The sequence below is a fragment of the Procambarus clarkii genome, chromosome 3, assembly GCF_040958095.1.
Source record: "Procambarus clarkii isolate CNS0578487 chromosome 3, FALCON_Pclarkii_2.0, whole genome shotgun sequence".
Lineage (NCBI taxonomy): Eukaryota > Metazoa > Arthropoda > Malacostraca > Decapoda > Cambaridae > Procambarus > Procambarus clarkii.
Window position 1 is genome coordinate 58,952,526 of NC_091152.1, and position 21,305 is coordinate 58,973,830.

Here is a 21,305-nt window from a genome sequence, read left to right on the forward strand (position 1 = left end):
CCTGCTAAATTATATCGCATAGCATATTTAATGTCCAAGAAGACGTGATCACTTTCCCAAGGGAGGAAGGTACTTGATGTCAAATACCTCTTCTTCTTTCCTGGTGAATACTAGATCCAGTTCTAACGGAACATCCCCTTCCCTCATTCTTGTGGCCTACTTGACATGTTGATACATAAATGTCTCCAAGATGAGGTTTACAAATCTGCCTGTCCATATGTCCTCTGTTCTTGCCTCTTAGGCCTCCCAGTCTATTACCTTAAAGTTGAAGTCCTCCCCAGAACCAACAATCGGGATTTATCTTTGTCAGCTCTTATCATAATCTCTCTCATGATTACATGATGATGTGCAGATTCCTGAGCCTACTGGGCTCTATCATATCTATATTTGAAACTGTGTATGGAGTCAGCCTCCACCACATCACTTCCTAGTGCATTCCATTTATTAACTACTCTGACACAAAAAAATTCTTTCTAATGTCCCTGTGGTTCATCTGGGTACTAAGTTTCCACCTGTGTCCCCTTGTTCGTGTTCCACCCATGCTGAAGAGTTTGTCTTTGTCCACCCTGTCAATTCCCCCGAGAATTTTGTAGGTATTTATCATGTCTCCCCTTGCTCTTCTGTATTCCAGGGACGTGAGATTCAGCTCCTTTAGCCTTTCCTCGTAGCTCATTCCTCTCAGTTCCAGGACGAGCCTGGTGGCATACCGCTGAATCTTCTCTAAATTTGTCTTGTGTTTAACTAGGTGTGGACTCCTGCATATTCCAGGATAGGTCTGACATAAGTGGTATATAGGGTCCTGAACGATTCCTTACACAAGTTTCTAAAGGCAGTTCTTATGTTGGCCAACCTAGCATATACCGCTGATGATATGCTTTTGATGTGGGCCTCTGGGGACAGGTTCGGTGTGATATCAACCCCCAGATCCTTCTCTCTATTTGACTCTTGCAGGATTTCACCTCTCAGATGGTACCTTGTGTTCTGCCTCCTGCTCCCTTCGCTTAATTTCATTACTTTACACTTTCCTGAGTTAAACTTTAGAAGCGATTTTCTAGACCATTCCTCCAGTTGGTCCAGGTCATTCTGTATTCACTGTCTATTTTCATCTGTCTTGATTCTTCTCATAATTTTTGCCTCATCAGCAAACATTGAGAGGAATGAGTCTATATCCTCCGGAAGATCGTTTACATATACAGTGGTACCTCGGAATACGAGTGTCCCTTGTGACGATAATCTCTTTCAAGAGAGATTGAGCCTGCTCTTCCCTACATAATTACGTCAAAATACAAGATACTATATAGAAGATACGTCCACCAAGTATCGCCAAACGTTTTGCCCAGAGAGCAAATCGTACCCAGCACACCTGGCCACCGCCATAACCAGCTAACTGCTCATCCTCTGCCTGCCTGTTGCTGATTGGCTGGTGTCTCGTCGCACCTGCCCTCCACCACCGCCACAAGTCGACGTCTGGGCTGCAGTGCGCCAGTCTCGTCAGAATATCTCAGTGCTCCATGCAGTTGACATCTCTCGCTGGTAGACTAAGCCTTGGCTTTCGTGTACTAAGGGAGGTGGCAGCTCGAAGCCAGTATTCCAGCACTCATATTTTATTTTGCTATCACTGTAACTTGTCTTAGCGTAACTTTTCATTTGTTAGTGATTATTCATGTTATTTTGTTTGTTGACTTATCCTGCATATTTTATGAGATTGCCTTTATTCATGTCTTGTTTTTCTAGAGTAATTAAAATTTCATTGTTTATATACTTGTGTTTTGTGTGTCTTCCCATTACCTTACCACAGACGAAAGGACCAACTTTTCTCTTTTTTTTTTTGTCATGTGACGAGGCCCTGCCCCTAGCTTTTGAAACAGCCGAACACCAACGCTTTACCGTCACACCCTGTATACGAGTTTTTCGGAATACGAGCAGGATTTGCTCGGAAAATTTGCCTCGGAAGGCTAGGGTTGCCTCGGAACACGAGTTTGTTGATACACGTACAGGCCGACTAGCGTGTGGTGGCACGGCGATCGCGCCTCAGTTTACCAGTGTCTCACGCCCAGTGACTATCCCGCCTCTATTCTTCAAGTATTTACAGTTTTTTGACATTTTTTGTCCATTTGAGCATAAAAGTTATTATATATCTAGCCATGGGTCTCAAGAAAGCCATTGGTAAGGTTCAACCTAAGAAAATAGCTGTGAGTAGAGGCAGTAGAGGATGTCCCTTCTTGATTAAGAAAATGTGTGAAGTATGGGAAGAACTGCAAAATTTTGTTGAAAAAACTCACCCAGATAAAGCTGTAGCAGGCCGTTGCATTGACCTTTTAAATGACAATGTGATGTCTTATTACAGACAAGTGTTAAAATGTAGGGAAAAACAAGTGTCATTAGACAGATTCTTAGTAAGACAAACAAGTCCTAGTGGTATGCAGGCAAAATGTGCCAGTGTGTGCTCACCAGTGAAGTCCTCACTGCCTGATGTTATAATGGAAGGGGACTTCCCTTACAAACAATAACACCTCTCTTCCTCCCTCCTCCTCACCATCTTCCATACACCAACAGGAGTCATCAGCAAGGGTAAGTAATAACTTGAACATAGTTTTGTAGGTTTATTTAGATGAATTGGGTATAAAATTTAGTTTGAAGTGAGGTTTTGGGGTAGTCGGAACGGATTAATTCATTTCCCATTATTTCTTATGGGGAAATTAGCTTCGGATTACGAGTTTTCGTAATACGAGCTGTCTCCAGGAACGGATTAAACTCTTAAACCGAGGTACCACTGTATTAGAAACAGGATGGGTCCAAGCACTGAACTCTGTGGGACTCCGCTGGTGACATCTCGCCACTCTGATGTCATCCCCCTTACAGTTCCTTGCTGTTTCCTGTTTCTTAAGTACTCCCTTATCCACTGGAGCACCTTCTCTTTTACTCCTGCCTGTTGCTCCAACTCCCCTACCCTTCACCACCTCCCCTACCCTTCACCACCTCCCCTACCCTTCACCACCTCCCCTACCCTTCACCACCTCCCCTACCCTTCACCACCTCCCCTACCCTTCACCACCTCCCCTACCCCTCACCACCTTCCCTACCCCTCACCACCTTCCCTACCCTTCACCACCCTCCCTACCCTTCACCACCTCCCCTACCCTTCCCCACCTCCCCTACCCTTCCCCACCTCCCCTACCCTTCCCCACCTCCCCTACCCTTCCCCACCTCCCCTACCCTTCACCACCTCCCCTACCCTTCACCACCTCCCCTACCCTTCACCACCTCCCCTACCCTTCACCACCTCCCCTACCCTTCACCACCTCCCCTACCCTTCACCACCTCCCCTACCCTTCACCACCTCCCCTACCCCTCACCACCTCCCTTACCCTTCACCACCTTCCCCCCTCTCTCTGCACCTTCCTACACTGTGCCTGCTCTTCACCATCCCCCTCATCACTATCACCATCTTTACTACCTACTACAGTCCTCGTCAATAAAGTACATAAGACAAACTCATATAATCATGTAAAATATAATATTCTGGATGACCTCCGACGATGAGTTACAATAACGTGGCTGATGATATGATGACTAAACCACACACCAGAAGATGAGGAGACGACGACGTTTGGGTCAGGGAGAGATGGAAGGGAAGAGGAATGTAAGAGGAGAATTATGAGAAGAAAGAGCTAAGAAAGGAATGAACAATCAAGGAAAAGATATAGCACTTGGAAGAGGACAGGATAAGGATTTGGGATGGCACGGGGGAAAGAAATGGTGCCCAATCACTTGGACGGGACGGTAGAGTGGTCTCGTCCTTGGGATGGGCCACAAGGACGAGCAGAGCCAGCAGTCTGATTGCCAATACGCCACATGCTACGCAGACTGCGGTGCCCCCAGGCCTTCTGAGGTCCTGGGGCACTGTAAGACACTTAATTAAGTCAGGCACTTGAGATGCACTCAAGTCTTCCTGCCAGGCAAGGTAAAGTGTGTTTCCTGCCAGAAAGAATCGTGTAGAAAATAACTGAGAGGGAAACAGAAGGCCAGAAAACGTGCCACTTCGCTGCCAAATTTCTTACCAGTTTGCTTTACCTGAGCCAGAATCTAGTTAGGTTTTTGTAAGGAGGGAAAGACGGCCGGAAATAGCACCATCTCTCTGGGGCCCCGTTGAACGAGCGCCTCAATACTTCACACAAAACACACATGACGTTTTGACCTTTGTATCTCTTTCTTTCAACACTTTCTCATATACTCATTAAAGCTAATATTCCCTGGATTTCTGATTAACTAAACAATACATTAAATATAATAGACGAAGACTGTGTTTATATTCTGGCCCAGGAGGCCAGCGGGACTATCTAGACTCATCTAGATGGGCTTAAAGGGCCGAGCTTCAGCTCCTAAGCCCCTGATTTCTAACTGTCAATTTCTTAATGTAATGACATGTTGCTGGTGCTAATTCACCCTGTGGTGGTGCTGCTTCACCCTGTGGTGGTGATGCTGCTTCACCCTGTGGTGGTGGTGCTGCTTCACCCTGTGGTGGTGATGCTGCTTCACCCTGTGGTGGTGGTGCTGCTTCACCCTGTGGTGGTGATGCTGCTTCACCCTGTGGTGGTGGTGCTGCTTCACCCTGTGGTGGTGATGCTGCTTCACCCTGTGGTGGTGGTGCTGCTTCACCCTGTGGTGGTGATGCTGCTTCACCCTGTGGTGGTGGTGCTGCTTCACCCTGTGGTGGTGATGCTGCTTCACCCTGTGGTGGTGGTGCTGCTTCACCCTGTGGTGGTGGTGCTGCTTCACCCTGTGGTGGTGGTGCTGCTTCACCCTGTGGTGGTGGTGCTGCTTCACCCTGTGGTGGTGGTGCTGCTTCACCCTGTGGTGGTGGTGCTGCTTCACCCTGTGGTGGTGGTGCTGCTTCACCCTGTGGTGGTGGTGCTGCTTCACCCTGTGGTGGTGGTGCTGCTTCACCCTGTGGTGGTGGTGCTGCTTCACCCTGTGGTGGTGGTGCTGCTTTACCCTGTGGTGGTGGTGCCGCTTCACCCTGTGGTGGCGGCGCCGCTTCACCCTGTGGGGGCGGCGACGCTTCACCCTGTGGGGGCGGCGCCGCTTCACCCTGTGGGGGCGCGCCGCTTCACCCTGTGGGGGCGGCGCCGCTTCACCCTGTGGGGGCGGCGCCGCTTCACCCTGTGGGGGCGGCGCCGCTTCACCCTGTGGGGGCGGCGCCGCTTCACCCTGTGGGGGCGGCGCCGCTTCACCCTGTACCTGGTTGATGGGGTTCTGGGAGTTCTTCTACTCCCCAAGCCCGGCCCGAGGCCAGGCTCGACTTGTGAGAGTTTGGTCCACCAGGCTGTTGCTTGGAGCGGCCCGCAGGGCCACGTACCCACTACAGCCCGGCTGATCCGGAACTTCTCTTAGAAAACCGTCTAGTTTTCTCTTGAAGATGTCCACGGTTGTTCCGGCAATATTTCTTATGCTCGCTGGGAGGACGTTGAACAACCGCGGACCCCTGATGTTTATACAGTGCTCTCTGATTGTGCCTATGGCACCTCTGCTCTTCACTGGTTCAATCTTGCATTTTCTTCCATATCGTTCACTCCAGTACGTTGTTATTTTACTGTGTAGATTTGGGACCTGACCCTCCAGTATTTTCCATGTGTATATTATTTGGTATCTCTCTCGTCTCCTTTCTAGAGAGTACATTTGGAGAGCTTTGAGACGATCCCAATAATTTAGGTGTTTTATCTCGTCTATGCGTGCCGTATATGTTCTCTGTATTCCCTCTATTTCAGCAATCTCTCCTGCTCTGAAGGGGGAAGTGAGTACTGAGCAGTACTCGAGACGGGACAGCACAAGTGACTTGAAGAGTACAACCATTGTGATGGGATCCCTGGATTTGAAAGTTCTCGTAATCCATCCGATCATTTTTCTGGCTGACGCGATATTTGCTTGGTTATGCTCCCTAAACGTTAGATCGTCGGACATCATTATTCCGAAATCCTTGACATGCTGTTTTTCTACTATGGGAAGATTCGATTGTGTTTTGTACCCTGTATTATGTTTCAGATCCTCATTTTTGCCGTACCTGAGTACCTGAAATTTATCACTGTTAAACATCATGTTATTTTCTGCTGCCCAATCAAAAACTTTGTTGACATCTGCTTGTAGTTTTTCAATGTCTTCAGCAGAGGTAATTTTCATGCTGATTTTTGTGTCATCTGCAAAGGACGACACGAAGCTGTGGCGTGTATTTTTGTCTATATCAGATATGAGAATAAGGAACAGTAGCGGTGCAAGGACTGTACCTTGAGGTACAGAGCTTTTAACATCGCTTGGACTCGATTTTATCTGATTGACTGTTACTCTTTGTGTTCTGTTCGACAGGAAATTGAGTATCCAGCGTCCTACTTTTCCAGTTATTCCCATTGACCTCATTTTGTGAGCTATCACCCCATGGTCACATTTGTCAAACGCCTTTGCAAAGTCTGTGTATACAACATCTGCATTTTGCTTTTCTTCTAGGGCTTCTGTGATTTTGTCATAGTGGTTGAGTAACTGTGACAGACAGGATCTTCCCGCTCTAAATCCATGTTGTCCTGGATTGTGCAATTCATTGTTTTCCATAAAACTAGAAATTTGATTCCTAATCACTCTTTCAAACACTTTTATTATGTGTGATGTTAGTGCAACTGGCCTATAATTTTTTGCCAAGGCTTTACTCCCCCCCTTGTGCAACGGAGCTATATCTGCAGATTTAAGTGCTGCTGGTATCTCCCCTGTATCCAGGCTCTTTCTCCATATTACGCTGAGTGCTCTCGCTACTGGTACTTTACATTTCTAAATGAATATTGAATTCCATGAGTCAGGCCCAGGAGCTGAGTGCATAGGCATATTATCAATTTCTCTTTCAAAGACTTCCGAGTTTGTGGTAATATCCGTTATATTATCTGCAGCTTGAATGTCATTCATAAATTCATTCATGCCTGTGGGGGCGTCGCCGCTTCACCCTGTGAGGGCGGCGCCGCATCACCCTGGGGAGTGGGGGAGAGGGGTGGAGGGACAGGATACTACGAGCCTGTAACCGATGATAACACAACTGAATTATAGGGACAGGTTAGGGAACTCGCCCTAATGACACTATATGATATCAAATTCAGAGGAGAAAACCTGGATTGTACCTAGATTGGGTTTTGGGAGTTCGTCTACTCCCCAAGCCCGACCCGGGGGCTAGACTTGACTTGAGAGCTTGGTTCAACAGTCTGTTGCTTGCAGCAGCCCGCATATGATCACTGATGTTGGAATTATCACTGAATGGCATTATCGAGAATGGTAGGGACGAACTTCACAGCCTGTGTGGAGAGAGAACGAAATGACGGAGGTTTAAACCGAAAACCCCCAGTGATTCAGAGGTACTGGACGTGGGGAACCCCAGTGATTCAGAGACACTGGACGTGGGGAACCCCAGTGATTCAGAGACACTGGACGTGGGGAACCCCAGTGATTCAGAGACACTGGACGTGGGGAACCCCAGTGATTCAGAGACACTGGACATGGGGAACCCCAGTGATTCAGAGGTACTGGACGTGGGGAATCCCAGTGATTCAGTGGTACTGGACGTGGGGAACCCCAGTGATTCAGTGGTACTGGACGTGGGGAACCCCAGTGATTCAGAGACACTGGACGTGGGGAACCCGAGTGATTCAGAGACACTGGACGTGGGGAACCCCAGTGATTCAGAGGTACTGGACATGGGGAACCCCAGTGATTCAGAGACACTGGACGTGGGGAACCCCAGTGATTCAGAGACACTGGAAGTGGGGAACCCCAGTGATTCAGAGACACTGGACGTGGGGAACCCCAGTGATTCAGAGACACTGGACGTGGGGAACCCCAGTGATTCAGAGGTACTGGACATGGGGAACCCCAGTGATTCAGAGACACTGGACATGGGGAACCCCAGTGATTCAGAGACACTGGACGTGGGGAACCCCAGTGATTCAGAGACACTGGACGTGGGGAACCCCAGTGATTCAGTGGTACTGTACGTGGGGAACCCCAGTGATTCAGAGACACTGGACGTGGGGAACCCCAGTGATTCAGAGACACTGGACGTGGGTAACCCCAGTGATTCAGAGACACTGGACGTGGGTAACCCCAGTGATTCAGAGACACTGGACGTGGGGAACCCCAGTGATTCAGAGACACTGGACGTGGGGAACCCCAGTGATTCAGAGACACTGGACGTGGGGAACCCCAGTGATTCAGAGACACTGGACGTGGGGAACCCCAGTGATTCAGAGACACTGGACGTGGGGAACCCCAGTGATTCAGAGACACTGGACGTGGGGAACCCCAGTGATTCAGAGACACTGGACGTGGGGAACCCCAGTGATTCAGAGGTACTGGACATGGGGAACCCCAGTGATTCAGAGACACTGGACATGGGGAACCCCAGTGATTCAGAGACACTGGACGTGGGGAACCCCAGTGATTCAGAGACACTGGACGTGGGGAACCCCAGTGATTCAGTGGTACTGTACGTGGGGAACCCCAGTGATTCAGAGACACTGGACGTGGGGAACCCCAGTGATTCAGAGACACTGGACGTGGGTAACCCCAGTGATTCAGAGACACTGGACGTGGGTAACCCCAGTGATTCAGAGACACAGGACGTGGGGAACCCCAGTGATTCAGAGACACTGGACGTGGGTAACCCCAGTGATTCAGAGGTACTGGATGTGGGGAATCCCAGTGATTCAGAGACACTGGACGTGGGGAACCCCAGTGATTCAGAGACACTGGACGTGGGGAATCCCAGTGATTCAGAGACACTGGACGTGGGGAACCCCAGTGATTCAGAGACACTGGACGTGGGGAACCCCAGTGATTCAGTGGTACTGGACGTGGGGAATCCCAGTGATTCAGTGGTACTGGACGTGGGGAACCCCAGTGATTCAGAGACACTGGACGTGAGGAACCCCAGTGATTCAGTTTCCTGGACGTGGGGAACCCCAGTGATTCAGAGACACTGGACGTGGGGAACCCCAGTGATTCAGAGACACTGGACGTGGGTAACCCCAGTGATTCAGAGACACTGGACGTGGGGAACCCCAGTGATTCAGAGACACTGGACGTGGGGAACCCCAGTGATTCAGAGACACTGGACGTGGGTAACCCCAGTGATTCAGAGACACTGGACGTGGGGAACCCCAGTGATTCAGAGACACTGGACGTGGGTAACCCCAGTGATTCAGAGGTACTGGACGTGGGGAATCCCAGTGATTCAGAGACACTGGACGTGGGGAACCCCAGTGATTCAGAGACACTGGACGTGGGGAATCCCAGTGATTCAGAGACACTGGACGTGGGGAACCCCAGTGATTCAGAGGTACTGGAAATGGGGAACCCCAGTGATTCAGAGACACTGGACGTGGGGAATCCCAGTGATTCAGAGACACTGGACGTGGGTAACCCCAGTGATTCAGAGACACTGGACGTGGGTAACCCCAGTGTTTCAGAGGTACTGGACGTGGGGAACCCCAGTGATTCAGAGACACTGGACGTGGGGAACCCCAGTGATTCAGAGACACTGGACGTGGGTAACCCCAGTGATTCAGAGGTACTGGACGTGGGGAACCCCAGTGATTCAGAGGTACTGGACGTGGGGAACCCCAGTGATTCAGAGACACTGGACGTGGGGAACCCCAGTGATTCAGAGGTACTGGACGTGGGGAACCCCAGTGATTCAGAGACACTGGACGTGGGGAACCCCAGTGATTCAGAGGTACTGGACGTGGGGAACCCCAGTGATTCAGAGGTACTGGACGTGGGGAATCCCAGTGATTCAGAGACACTGGACGTGGGGAACCCCAGTGATTCAGAGGTACTGGACGTGGGGAACCCCAGTGATTCAGAGACACTGGACGTGGGGAACCCCAGTGATTCAGTGGTACTGGACGTGGGGAACCCCAGTGATTCAGAGACACTGGACGTGGGGAATCCCAGTGATTCAGAGACACTGGACGTGGGGAACCCCAGTGATTCAGAGGTACTGGACGTGGGGAACCCCAGTGATTCAGAGACACTGGACGTGGGGAACACCAGTGATTCAGAGGTACTGGACGTGGGGAACCCCAGTGATTCAGAGACACTGGACGTGGGGAACCCCAGTGATTCAGAGGTACTGGACGTGGGGAACCCCAGTGATTCAGAGACACTGGACGTGGGGAACCCCAGTGATTCAGAGGTACTGGACGTGGGGAACCCCAGTGATTCAGAGACACTGGACGTGGGGAAGTATTGAGAGTAGTTAACGTGAGAAGAGAAATTTGGGCAGAATAGGTATACAGCTGCCCCATTAACAGCTTCAATAGTTAGGCACCTCCCAGCTCCTCTATGGACCTCCCAGCTCCTCTCTGGACCTCCCAGTACCTTCCTGGACCTCGCAGCACCTCCCTGGACCTCCCAGCACCTCCCTGGACCTCCCAGGAACTCCCTGTACCTCCCAGGAGCTCTCCGGACCTCCCAGAACCTCCCCGGACCTCCCAGCACCTCCCCGGACCTCCCAGCACCTCCCCGGACCTCCCAGCACCTCCCAGCACCTCCCCAGACCTCCCAGCACCTCCCAGCACCTCCCCGGACCTCCCAGCACCTCCCCGGACCTCCCAGCACCTCCCCGGACCTCCCAGCACCTCCCCGGACCTCCCAGCACCTCCCCGGTCCTCCTAGCACCTCCCCGGTCCTCCCAGCACCTCCCCAGTCCTCCCAGCACCTCCCCGGTCTTCCCAGCACCTCCCGGACCTCCCAGCACCTCCGCGGACCTCCCAGCACCTCCCCGGACCTCCCAGGACCTCCCTGGGCCTCTCGGCACCACCCAAGACCTCCCTGGACCTTTCTCTATGGAAAACATATCCCTGATCTCATTTTAAGCAATAAAAATAACAAGGGCAGAATTTGCTATGGATCGTGATATTTATTAAACGGTGGCACTTGGGCCGACCCTGACTGTCCTGTGGCCCTTCCATACACCCCTTCCCAATCCCATGTTACATTCTAGCCCTAGGCTTATGGCCTCCTACTTTAGACAGTCATACAGACACACACACACACTCATACAATTATATATATACCACAGAATCTTGCAGATTCCTAATATGTCCTCTTGTGTTGGGGTTCTGTGAAGTTTCAGCTTTACTCAACTGTAACACAGTGTTTTGCGCTCTCCAACACACCAACCTCACACTCTGGTCTACCAGCCTGCAATGGTTCCCCCCAACCACTTGGTCTGGATGGTCTCGCTTCATGCAGGTCTGCGCTCAATCCCCGACCATGGTGCTTTCTTCTGATAATTCCTTCATTTCCCCTGATAGTTCCCTTCCCATACCTTTATCTTTATCCATTGCATCCATAACTACAATAATTCTATCTAAGACATAAATATGTGCTCAGCAAGCCAGTACAAGGATTATTATTTCTTATCTTGCCTGGACTGTCAGCAAGGAGACAAGATGGCAGCACACAACCGGAACAGAACAAACCAAGGAATCGAAAACAAGACATTTTTTGACTTTCGAATTCCAGCAGCAGCTGCAAGAGCTGGACAATGGAGTAGTTGTCTATCCCAACTCTATTGTGACATACATCATTCCTCCCAACACCAATATACACAAACTCCAGGCACACGTAAAGCAAGAAATTGTTTAGGCAAAAAATATAAAATCCTGTGCTAACAGGAACTCCGTTATTGATTCTTTGCGGCAAGTTTCAACGTATTTAGAAAATTGTAAGGAGTTCTCGCAAAAAAATGGTGTAGCCATGTTTTTTACGAATCATTTTCGTAACGAAAATGTTGGGATTGACGGCCCGCTGGAGTATGTGATGGAGCCCCCCTTCAAAATTAGGTCGACAATTTATAGATGTAGCAACAAAATATGCACCGAGCCCCTGTGGAAGCAGGCCAAAAACTCACAGGGAAATCTCATATATGTCATCATTGATGCCAGCGATATTTTGATCGCGCTGGTAAGTGTCCACGAAGAAAAAGTTCTTTACCACAAGAACAACAACGCTCCCTCCAAGCACGGCCGAGGGGGGCAATCCGCCTCCAGGTTCGAGAGAATAAGGACTGAAAAGGTTTAACAGTTTACGAAGAACTGTGTTGACCGGTTCACAGAAGTGTTGACGCAACACGAGGACACTGACGTTGTGCTAGGAGGCGTCGGCCAAGTTAAGGACACGTTCCTTCAAATGATAAACAAAACCCAAAAACAGAAAATAAAACTAACTCTTTCCTTTGGGAAAAATGGCGTCGAAGGACTGCACGAAGCAATCCAAAAGTCTCAACCTCTCTTGAAAAACATCGGCGAAGACACAAACACAAAGCTGATCGAAGAAATTTTCGGACACCTAAAGCAGGGTGAGGACGACATGGTGTGTCTGGGTCAACAGGCCGTCACTGCAGCAGTGACCTGTGGCGCAGCCCGCGTCGTGCTTCTCTGGGATGGCCTCCCTCTTAACACTGATCTAATAAACAGTTGTTTCGAGTTCCGTACTGAAGTGAAAATATTCCGGAACACAACCAGTGATACGGACACTCTGGTTAAGACCTTCGGAGGACTGGCAGCAATCAATAGGTTCCCTTACACTCCATTGGAAGCCCTCCTCAGCGAGATCCACCTCGACCACTGAGTTCATGAAGGAAACGAGGAGCTCCGTGCCCATCCCGGATAGTGAGGAGCTCCGTGCCCACCCCGGATAGTGAGGAGCTCCGTGCCCACCACGGATAGTGAGGAGCTCCGCGCCCACCCCGGATAGTGAGGAGCTCCGCGCCCACCCCGGATAGTGAGGAGCTCCGCGCCCACCCCGGATAGTGAGGAGCTCCGTGCCCACCCCGGATAGTGAGGAGCTCCGTGCCCACCCCGGATAGTGAGGAGCTCCGTGCCCACCCCGGATAGTGAGGAGCTCCGTGCCCACCCCGGATAGTGAGGAGCTCCGTGCCCACCCCGGATAGTGAGGAGCTCCGTGCCCACCACGGAAAGTGAGGAGCTCCGTGCCCACCCCGGATAGTGAGGAGCTCCGTGCCCACCCCGGATAGTGAGGAGCTCCGTGCCCACCCCGGATAGTGAGGAGCTCCGCGCCCACCCCGGATAGTGAGGAGCTCCGCGCCCACCCCGGATAGTGAGGAGCTCCGCGCCCACCCCGGATAGTGAGGAGCTCCGCGCCCACCCCGGATAGTGAGGAGCTCCGTGCCCACCCCGGATAGTGAGGAGCTCCGTGCCCACCCCGGATAGTGAGGAGCTCCGTGCCCACCCCGGATAGTGAGGAGCTCCGTGCCCACCCCGGATAGTGAGGAGCTCCGTGCCCACCCCGGATAGTGAGGAGCTCCGTGCCCACCTGAGGAGAATTGACCTGTAACATTTATATGTATTTAATTTATATGGAATTTATATTTATTTCAAAACAAACTGTAATAGTTAAAGTGAACTGTATTTCTTAAAATTCAATAAATATTATTGACCACAGGTAATTTAATTGTCTTCAACTCATACACTGATGCTAGGTAACTAGTTAATTCTTCTTCCTCTTCTCTTACACCTGTCAAAGGTCACTCACAAATAATAGCAGGAATCCTACATGACAGCTATATCAGAGGAAATATTGGTATATTGATCATGAGATAATGACCAAGGAATATTTACCATATATCAGAGGAAATATTGGTATATTGATCATGAGATAATGACCAAGGAATATTTACCATATATCAGAGGAAATATTGGTATATTGATCATGAGATAATGACCAAGGAATATTTACCATATATCAGAGGAAATATTGGTATATTGATCATGAGATAATGACCAAGGAATATTTACCATATATCAGAGGAAATATTGGTATATTGGTCATGAGATAATGACCAAGGAATATTTACCATATATCAGAGGGGGAGGGGGGGGGGGGCATGAATGAGCGTCGCATCAGGATGATGACAACTTGCTTGTTTCCTCGTTTTTCTGAGAGGAAGTTTTTAGTCCATGTTGTGGTCTCTGATTGCAATTTTCTACCAGTTGGGGGTCTGTTTTGGGGCGTCTACCTTTCTGGGTGCCTAACCACGGTCGATGACGAACATGACTATACTCTCAAAGAGTGGAGTTTTCATAGGCCATTGCTCTGTGCGCCTCTCTGAGGGAACCAGGTTCTGGCTCGTGGTTCCTGGTAGACATGCCAACTCCATATGACTGAAGCCCCCTCAAACTAATATAGCTATTATCAGTCCTATAGCTCCAGGGAGTCATTATAACAATACTGTATAATAATTAATATCTATTATTCATTATCTATTATTAATATCTATTCCTCATGTTATTCGAACCAATCCTTCATTGCTCTATTCATCTTTTTGCCTTGACTGACCTTTCTCTTACAGTTGTACAAATTCGTCTATAACAATTCTTATCCCAGGTGTGTTTAATCAGCCACTTCTAGCCCTTCACTATATTATATGTTTTGAACAAAAATTCATATTCCTGCACATGTGAAACAAGTTAGTTCCTAATAATTACAGGACATGTTTGAGCGTGTGTACGTCTCTGCCAGTGGACACGACTCTCACAGACAAGCAGAAACAACGTGCCAAAAGCTTTCCTCCAAAACTTCTCAAATTTATCACTGAGGTAATAGAGTAATACAAAATATTTTAATCTTTGTTCTATGGATTAAGAAGTTTTTGTTTTCCCGAGTAAATTAAAAATATTTTCTGGTGTAATAATTTTATCTATGAATCTATTAGAAAATGTGTTATGATGTATTTACTGGATGGGGCAAGTTGTTACTCCCAGTATCTAGTTGCACTGAGATTGTTCCATATGTTAGAGCATCCCTTGTTTGTCATAAAAGCCTACCGTAAGAAGCCAAAACGTGGTACTTTTAGACAGGCACAGAACTTGTCAAAAATATTTGCCTAAATATTGTCAAAAATAACTTGCCTAACTTGTCAAAAATATTTAGAAAACTAATCTACAAGCAGCTTTACTCTTATCTAGCCAAACACAATATACTTAGCTCTTGTCAATATGCCATCAGACCCAAAAAAAAGCACTAACGATGCACTTATCGTATGATTAACTTGATACATGCAGCTCTTGATAAGAATGAGTTCCCTGTTGGGTTATTTGTGGACCTGCGTAAGGCTTTTGACACTGTCAACCACCAAAACCTTCTTCTTAAATTACATCATTATGGAGTTAGAGGATACTCCCTGCAATACCTCAAATCTTACCTTACTGACAGGCTCCAGTATGTTTCTGTGAATAATTCAATTTCTCCCACCCTACCCATCAACATTGGTGTTCCTCAGGGCAGCATACTTGGCCCTCTCCTCTTTCTCATCTACATTAATGACCTTCCAAATGCCTCCCAACACTTCAAACCAATTCTATTTGCTGATGACACAACCTTCATTTACTCCAGTCCTGACCCCCATGCTCTAAATGTCACAGTGAATACTGTGCTAAACAAAGTCCATCTTTGGCTAACTGCCAACAAACTCACCCTTAACATTGACAAAACTTTCTATATTCTGTTTGGCAATAAATCCTCTAATCTAATCAAAAAAATCTCAGGATAAACAATACCCAAATTTGTAACAAAATAGATGGCAAATTCCTTGGCGTTCTCATTGACCGCATGCTAAATTTCCAGGGACACATTCTAAATATATCTAGAAAAGGTTAAAAAACTGTTGGCATTCTTTCTAAGATCAGATATTAGGTACCTCGCCCAGCCTGGTGACACTCTATTACTTTCTCATCTATCCATATCTCAACTATGGTATTTGTGCTTGGGGTTCTACTACCCAAAATCATTTACGTCCTCTAATTACTCAACACAAGGCTGCTATTAGGACAATATCCATCTCTGGCCCCAGACATCACTCGGTACCCTTACTCAAATCTCTGAATATGTTAGATATTAAGTCACTGCACATCCTCTCGTGTGTGTGTGTGTGTGTGTGTGTGTGTGTGTGTGTGTGTGTGTGTGTGTGTGTGTGTGTGTGTGTGTGTGTGTGTGTGTGTGTGTGTGTGTATATATATATATATATATATATATATATATATATATATATATATATATATATATATATATATATATATATATATATATATATATATATATATATATATATATATATATATGTCGTACCTAATAGCCAGAACGCACTTCTCAGCCTACTATTCAAGACCCGATTTGCCTAATAAGCCAAGTTTTCATGAATTAATGTTTTTTCGTCTACCTAACCTACCTAACCTAACCTAACCTAGCTTTTTTTGGCTACCTAACCTAACCTTACCTATAAATATAGGTTAGGTTAGGTTAGGTAGGGTTGGTTAGGTTCGGTCATATATCTACGTTAATTTTAACTCCAATAAAAAAAAATTGACCTCATACATAGAGAAAAGGGTTGCTTTATCATTTCATAAGAAAAAAATTATAGTAAATATATTAATTCAGGAAAACTTGGCTTATTAGGCAAATCGGGCCTAGAATAGTAGGCTGAGAAGTGAGTTCTGGCTACTAGGTACGACATATATATATATATATATATATATATATATATATATATATATATATATATATATATATATATATATATATATATATATATATATATATATATACAGTGGTACCTCGCATAACGAATTTAATCCGTTCCATGTTCGTCATGTGAAACGGACGTCATACAAAACGAGTGTCTCCCATGTAACCAGTGTGATGCACTGTGTTTATTGTGAAATTTCCCCAGTGTGCATGACATCAAATGTTCCCCAAAATATAATTTTTCTTTGTAAAATGATAAATTACCGTCCCTGAACATGTCTATGTAAAAATAATTCCCAAATTCCACTTACTTTGGCTGTGAGGGCGTGGACAAGGTGTACTGTGACGTCATCAGGGGCTGGTCGCCAGTGTGTGAAGCTCCCAGATACGGTCGCGCGGGCCATTCAAGCACCGCGTGTTGCCACAAATATATTTTCAAATATTTTTTCTATGCATTTCCCATGCGGTTTTATTTGTTTCTTTTATCGTATATGATGCATATTTGTGACCTTTACAATATGTATACAGTAGAATGTTCATAATTTTCCATGAAACTGTGATACATGTGTCAGTAATGTGTCCACAATAAATGTTTATTGTCACAATATTACGTGGTAAAAATTCACTAATATTACAATATGTACAGTTTCACATACTATTTACACAGTAACACACTGTATTAGTGTGTTACACACACTAACACACACACTCAGTACTTTGGAGGTGCATAATAGTCAACGAAGTAGTCCATGGTACACAGCGCGACTTTGCTCTCCTTGCACCAGCTACAGATAGATTTTTGTTTCCTGTTTCATCGTTATGTGTGCTTGCAAATAACGCACTCGCGTGCACTCTTGGCTTTAGTACTTGTAGGTGGTATGTAGCCAAGCTTGTAAAGCATAAAGTAGTATTGAAACGATTATAGGAAAAGCTCAATTTGTAAGGTAGTCTTGAAAAGATCGCTTTGTAAGGTCCCACACAGGAAGAGATTCAGCTAGCCTCAAAGAGTGTCCATCAGTCAGGAAGAGATTCAGCTAGCCTCAAAGAGTGCCCATCAGTCAGGAAAAGATTCAGGTATTCTTGAAAATATCAATGAACACCACCACCATGGAAGCCGCTAACACTGTTAATCTATGCTACTTGTATCAGATGCATCATCACTGAACGCAGAAAACAATTCATCTATGTATCATCTATATACATTAGAAATGGCAAGGGTGGGGCTCAGAGCTACACCTGGATACGCTCGCTGTATCATCCTCATAGGTGCTGTATCACTGGCATCCGACCGTTGTGTTAAGCCCTTATTGCGCCTAGCTTCACCAATGTTATGACCCTTATGTTCTTCAAACAAAAGGGTCTGAATTGCACCGACTGAGCACAGTCTTTCAACACCGTGTGGGACAGGTGTTTGAGAGCCAGAGGCACGTGTGCCACAAATGGTTGCTCACGCAGTACTAACCCAGCCAGCAGCCCTTGTCTTTCATATTCGTTATGGCAAAAGGTTCGTTCAGTGTTTGTTGGGTAGGCTGCTCCATTATGACAATCTTTCTTTGTTTCAAATGTGTTCCATTTGTTTTGTATTTGTCACTTACGTCTCAATAATGGAGCAGCCTACCCGACAAACACTGAACGAACCTTTATGACATTTATCCATTTTTCAAATTGTTTCAACAGTTCTTTTATTTTTCGTTTTTATTTTTTTTAACAAACATGGAGCAGCCGACCTGTAGACCACCGAACGAACGTTTTTGACATTTGTACTGGTTTTCAAAATTCTTCATTTTTTTATTATTTACGTTTTTTGTATGTAAGAAACATGGAGCAGCCTACCTGCCGACCACCGAACGAACCTTTTGCTATAAGACAAATGAAAAATAAATATTGAACACATTTGAAGAAAGGAAAATGTCATAATGGTTTATTCAGTGTATGTAAGGTAGGCTTCTCCATTATTGAGACGCAAATGACAAATAAAAAACAAATGGAACACATTTGAAACAAAGAAAGATTGTTATAATGGAGCAGCCTACCTGCCGAACACCGAACGAACTTTTTTGACATTTGTTGTATATCAGACATTTCATTTCTTTTTTCCTACAAAAACGTCAATGCTTTGCAACATCTCAGCAGTCACCCTTTTATATCTCGGCATCATTAGCATCTTTAAACAAGAACAACATAATTTATGTGCATCGTCGGAGGCGTCTAAGAATGTGCAAGAAGCAGCGCGACCCCACCATGTGGTGTTGACGTTACTCAAACCAGCGTTCGTCATACGGGACGATTTGACGTCGATCGGGCCGTTCGTTACCCAAAATATTCGTCTTTTGGGGCAATCGTTATGCGAGGTACCACTGTATATATATATATATATATATATATATATATATATATATATATATATATATATATATATATATGTCGTACCTAGTAGCCAGAACGCACTTCTCAGCCTACTATGCAAGGCCCGATTTGCCCAATAAGCCAAGTTTTCATGAATTAATTATTTTTCGACTACCTAACCTAACCTAACCTAACTTTTTCAGCTACCTAACCTAACCTATAAAGATAGGTTAGGTTAGGTTAGGTAGGGTTGGTTAGGTTCGGTCATATATCTACATTAATTTTAACTCCAATAAAAAAAAATTGACTTCATACATAATGAAATGGGTAACTTTATCATTTCATAAGAAAAAAATTAGAGAAAATATATTAATTCAGGAAAACTTCGCTTATTAGGCAAATCGGGCCTTGCATAGTAGGCTGAGAAGTGTGTTCTGGCTACTAGGTACGACATATATAAATATATATATATATATAAATATATATATATATAAATATATATATATATATAAATATATATATATATATATATATATATATATATATATATATATATATATAAATATATATATATATATATATATATATATATATATATATAAATATATATATATATATATATATATATATAAATATATATATATATATATATATATATATATATATATATATATATATATATAAATATATATATATATATAAATATATATATATATATATATAAATATATATATATATAAATATATATATATATATATAAATATATATATATATATAAATATATATATATATATATAAATATATATATATATATAAATATATATATATATAAATATATATATATATATATATATATATAAATATATATATATATAAATATATATATATATATAAATATATATATATATATATATATATATATATATAAATATACATATATATAAATATATATATATATATATATATATATATATATATATATAAATATATATATATAAATATATATATATATATATATATATATGTATATATATATATAAATATATATATATAAATATAGAGAGACAGCGGGAACTCATGATCAAACGTTCATCGAAGCAGCCAGACAATGGGACACCATTGCACACCCTCAACCCAGACCACAAGTCCCAAAAGACCACAAGCAGGCCCACTGGGATAGCCCCATAATGGAAAAGACTGTCACAGCAATGATTGACAACGCTGATGCTGAAAACAAAGCCCGCCTCCTAGCGGTAACAGCACCCCACGCCGGGGATTTTTTATTTGCTGTGCCCTATGCAGCCCTGGGAACTCGCCTCAGTCATGACGCTCTCCGCATTGGAGTTGCCCTTCGCCTTGCCGCCCCCATCCTCACCGAACATAGGTGCATCTGCGGAACTGCGATGGCAGACCAATATGGTCGTCATGGTCTGGTATGTCGTAAATCACAGGGTAAAATTGCAAGACATGAAGAAGTCAACGACATCATCAAGAGGAGCCTCGCCACAGCCCGCTGCCCGGCACAAAGAGAACCACACTTATCCAGACCTAACGACCCTCAGAAGCGCCCTGATGGGGTCACCTTGCTACCTTGGAAGGATGGTAAGCAAGTGGTATGGGACTACACGTGCGCTGCCATACTGGCCAGTACCTACCTCCACTACAGCACACGTGAAAGCGGTGGTGCTGCTTCTTTCAGGGAATCGCAGAAAATTATTAAATACAGAGGTCTAGCACACTGCTACAGCTTTGTTCCGATCGGCTCGGAGACCCTCGGTTCATGGGGAAAATGTGCATTGAAGTTCCTGAAGGAATTGGGGGACAAATTGATCAGCGCTACAAAAGACCAGAGAGCAAAAAGTTTCTTGTTCCAGCGCCTCAGTGTTGCGATTCAGAGGGGAAATGCCTGTTGCGTCTTGGGCACTAGTCCAACTTCAGAGGAATTCGAAGAAGTGTTTGACTTGCAACAATGATCGAACCCGTCTGTGACATTCATCAATGTTTCCCATTGTTGTGTTCTTCAAGAGATCCATAACCTTTAAGCACCTTTTTGCATTATTATTTTTGTATCAACCCATGTATATCTTGTAACCATCAAATGCATAATAAAGCACAAAAAATATTCAAGGAAGGGGGTGGTAGGAGAAAAGCACACAGAAACTGTATTGGAGGGGATCTAAACATTCCCTCTAATGCGTTATGCGTGGTTTCCTCCGAGGCTATGGGTCCCCCTTCTTCCAGCTAGAGGTGGTACTCCCTTCCTATTTTTTTTTAGTAAAAAAAAAAAAAAAAAAAAAAAAAAAAAAAAAAAAAAATATATATATATATATATATATATATATATATAAATATATATATATATATATATATATATATATATATAT

The 21,305-nt window shown here is 45.1% G+C and overlaps 1 protein-coding gene across 1 annotated transcript in view; it reads left to right on the plus strand.

Annotated features, from left to right (window-relative positions):
• Positions 1-21,305, plus strand: part of LOC138349638 (uncharacterized) — an 80,029-nt gene that overhangs the window by 29,315 nt on the left and 29,409 nt on the right. Inside the window, exon 6 of the mRNA XM_069332002.1 lies at positions 14,543-14,651. Within this exon, the coding sequence (XP_069188103.1) occupies positions 14,543-14,651 (109 nt within the window). The remainder of the gene's footprint in view (positions 1-14,542; positions 14,652-21,305) is intronic.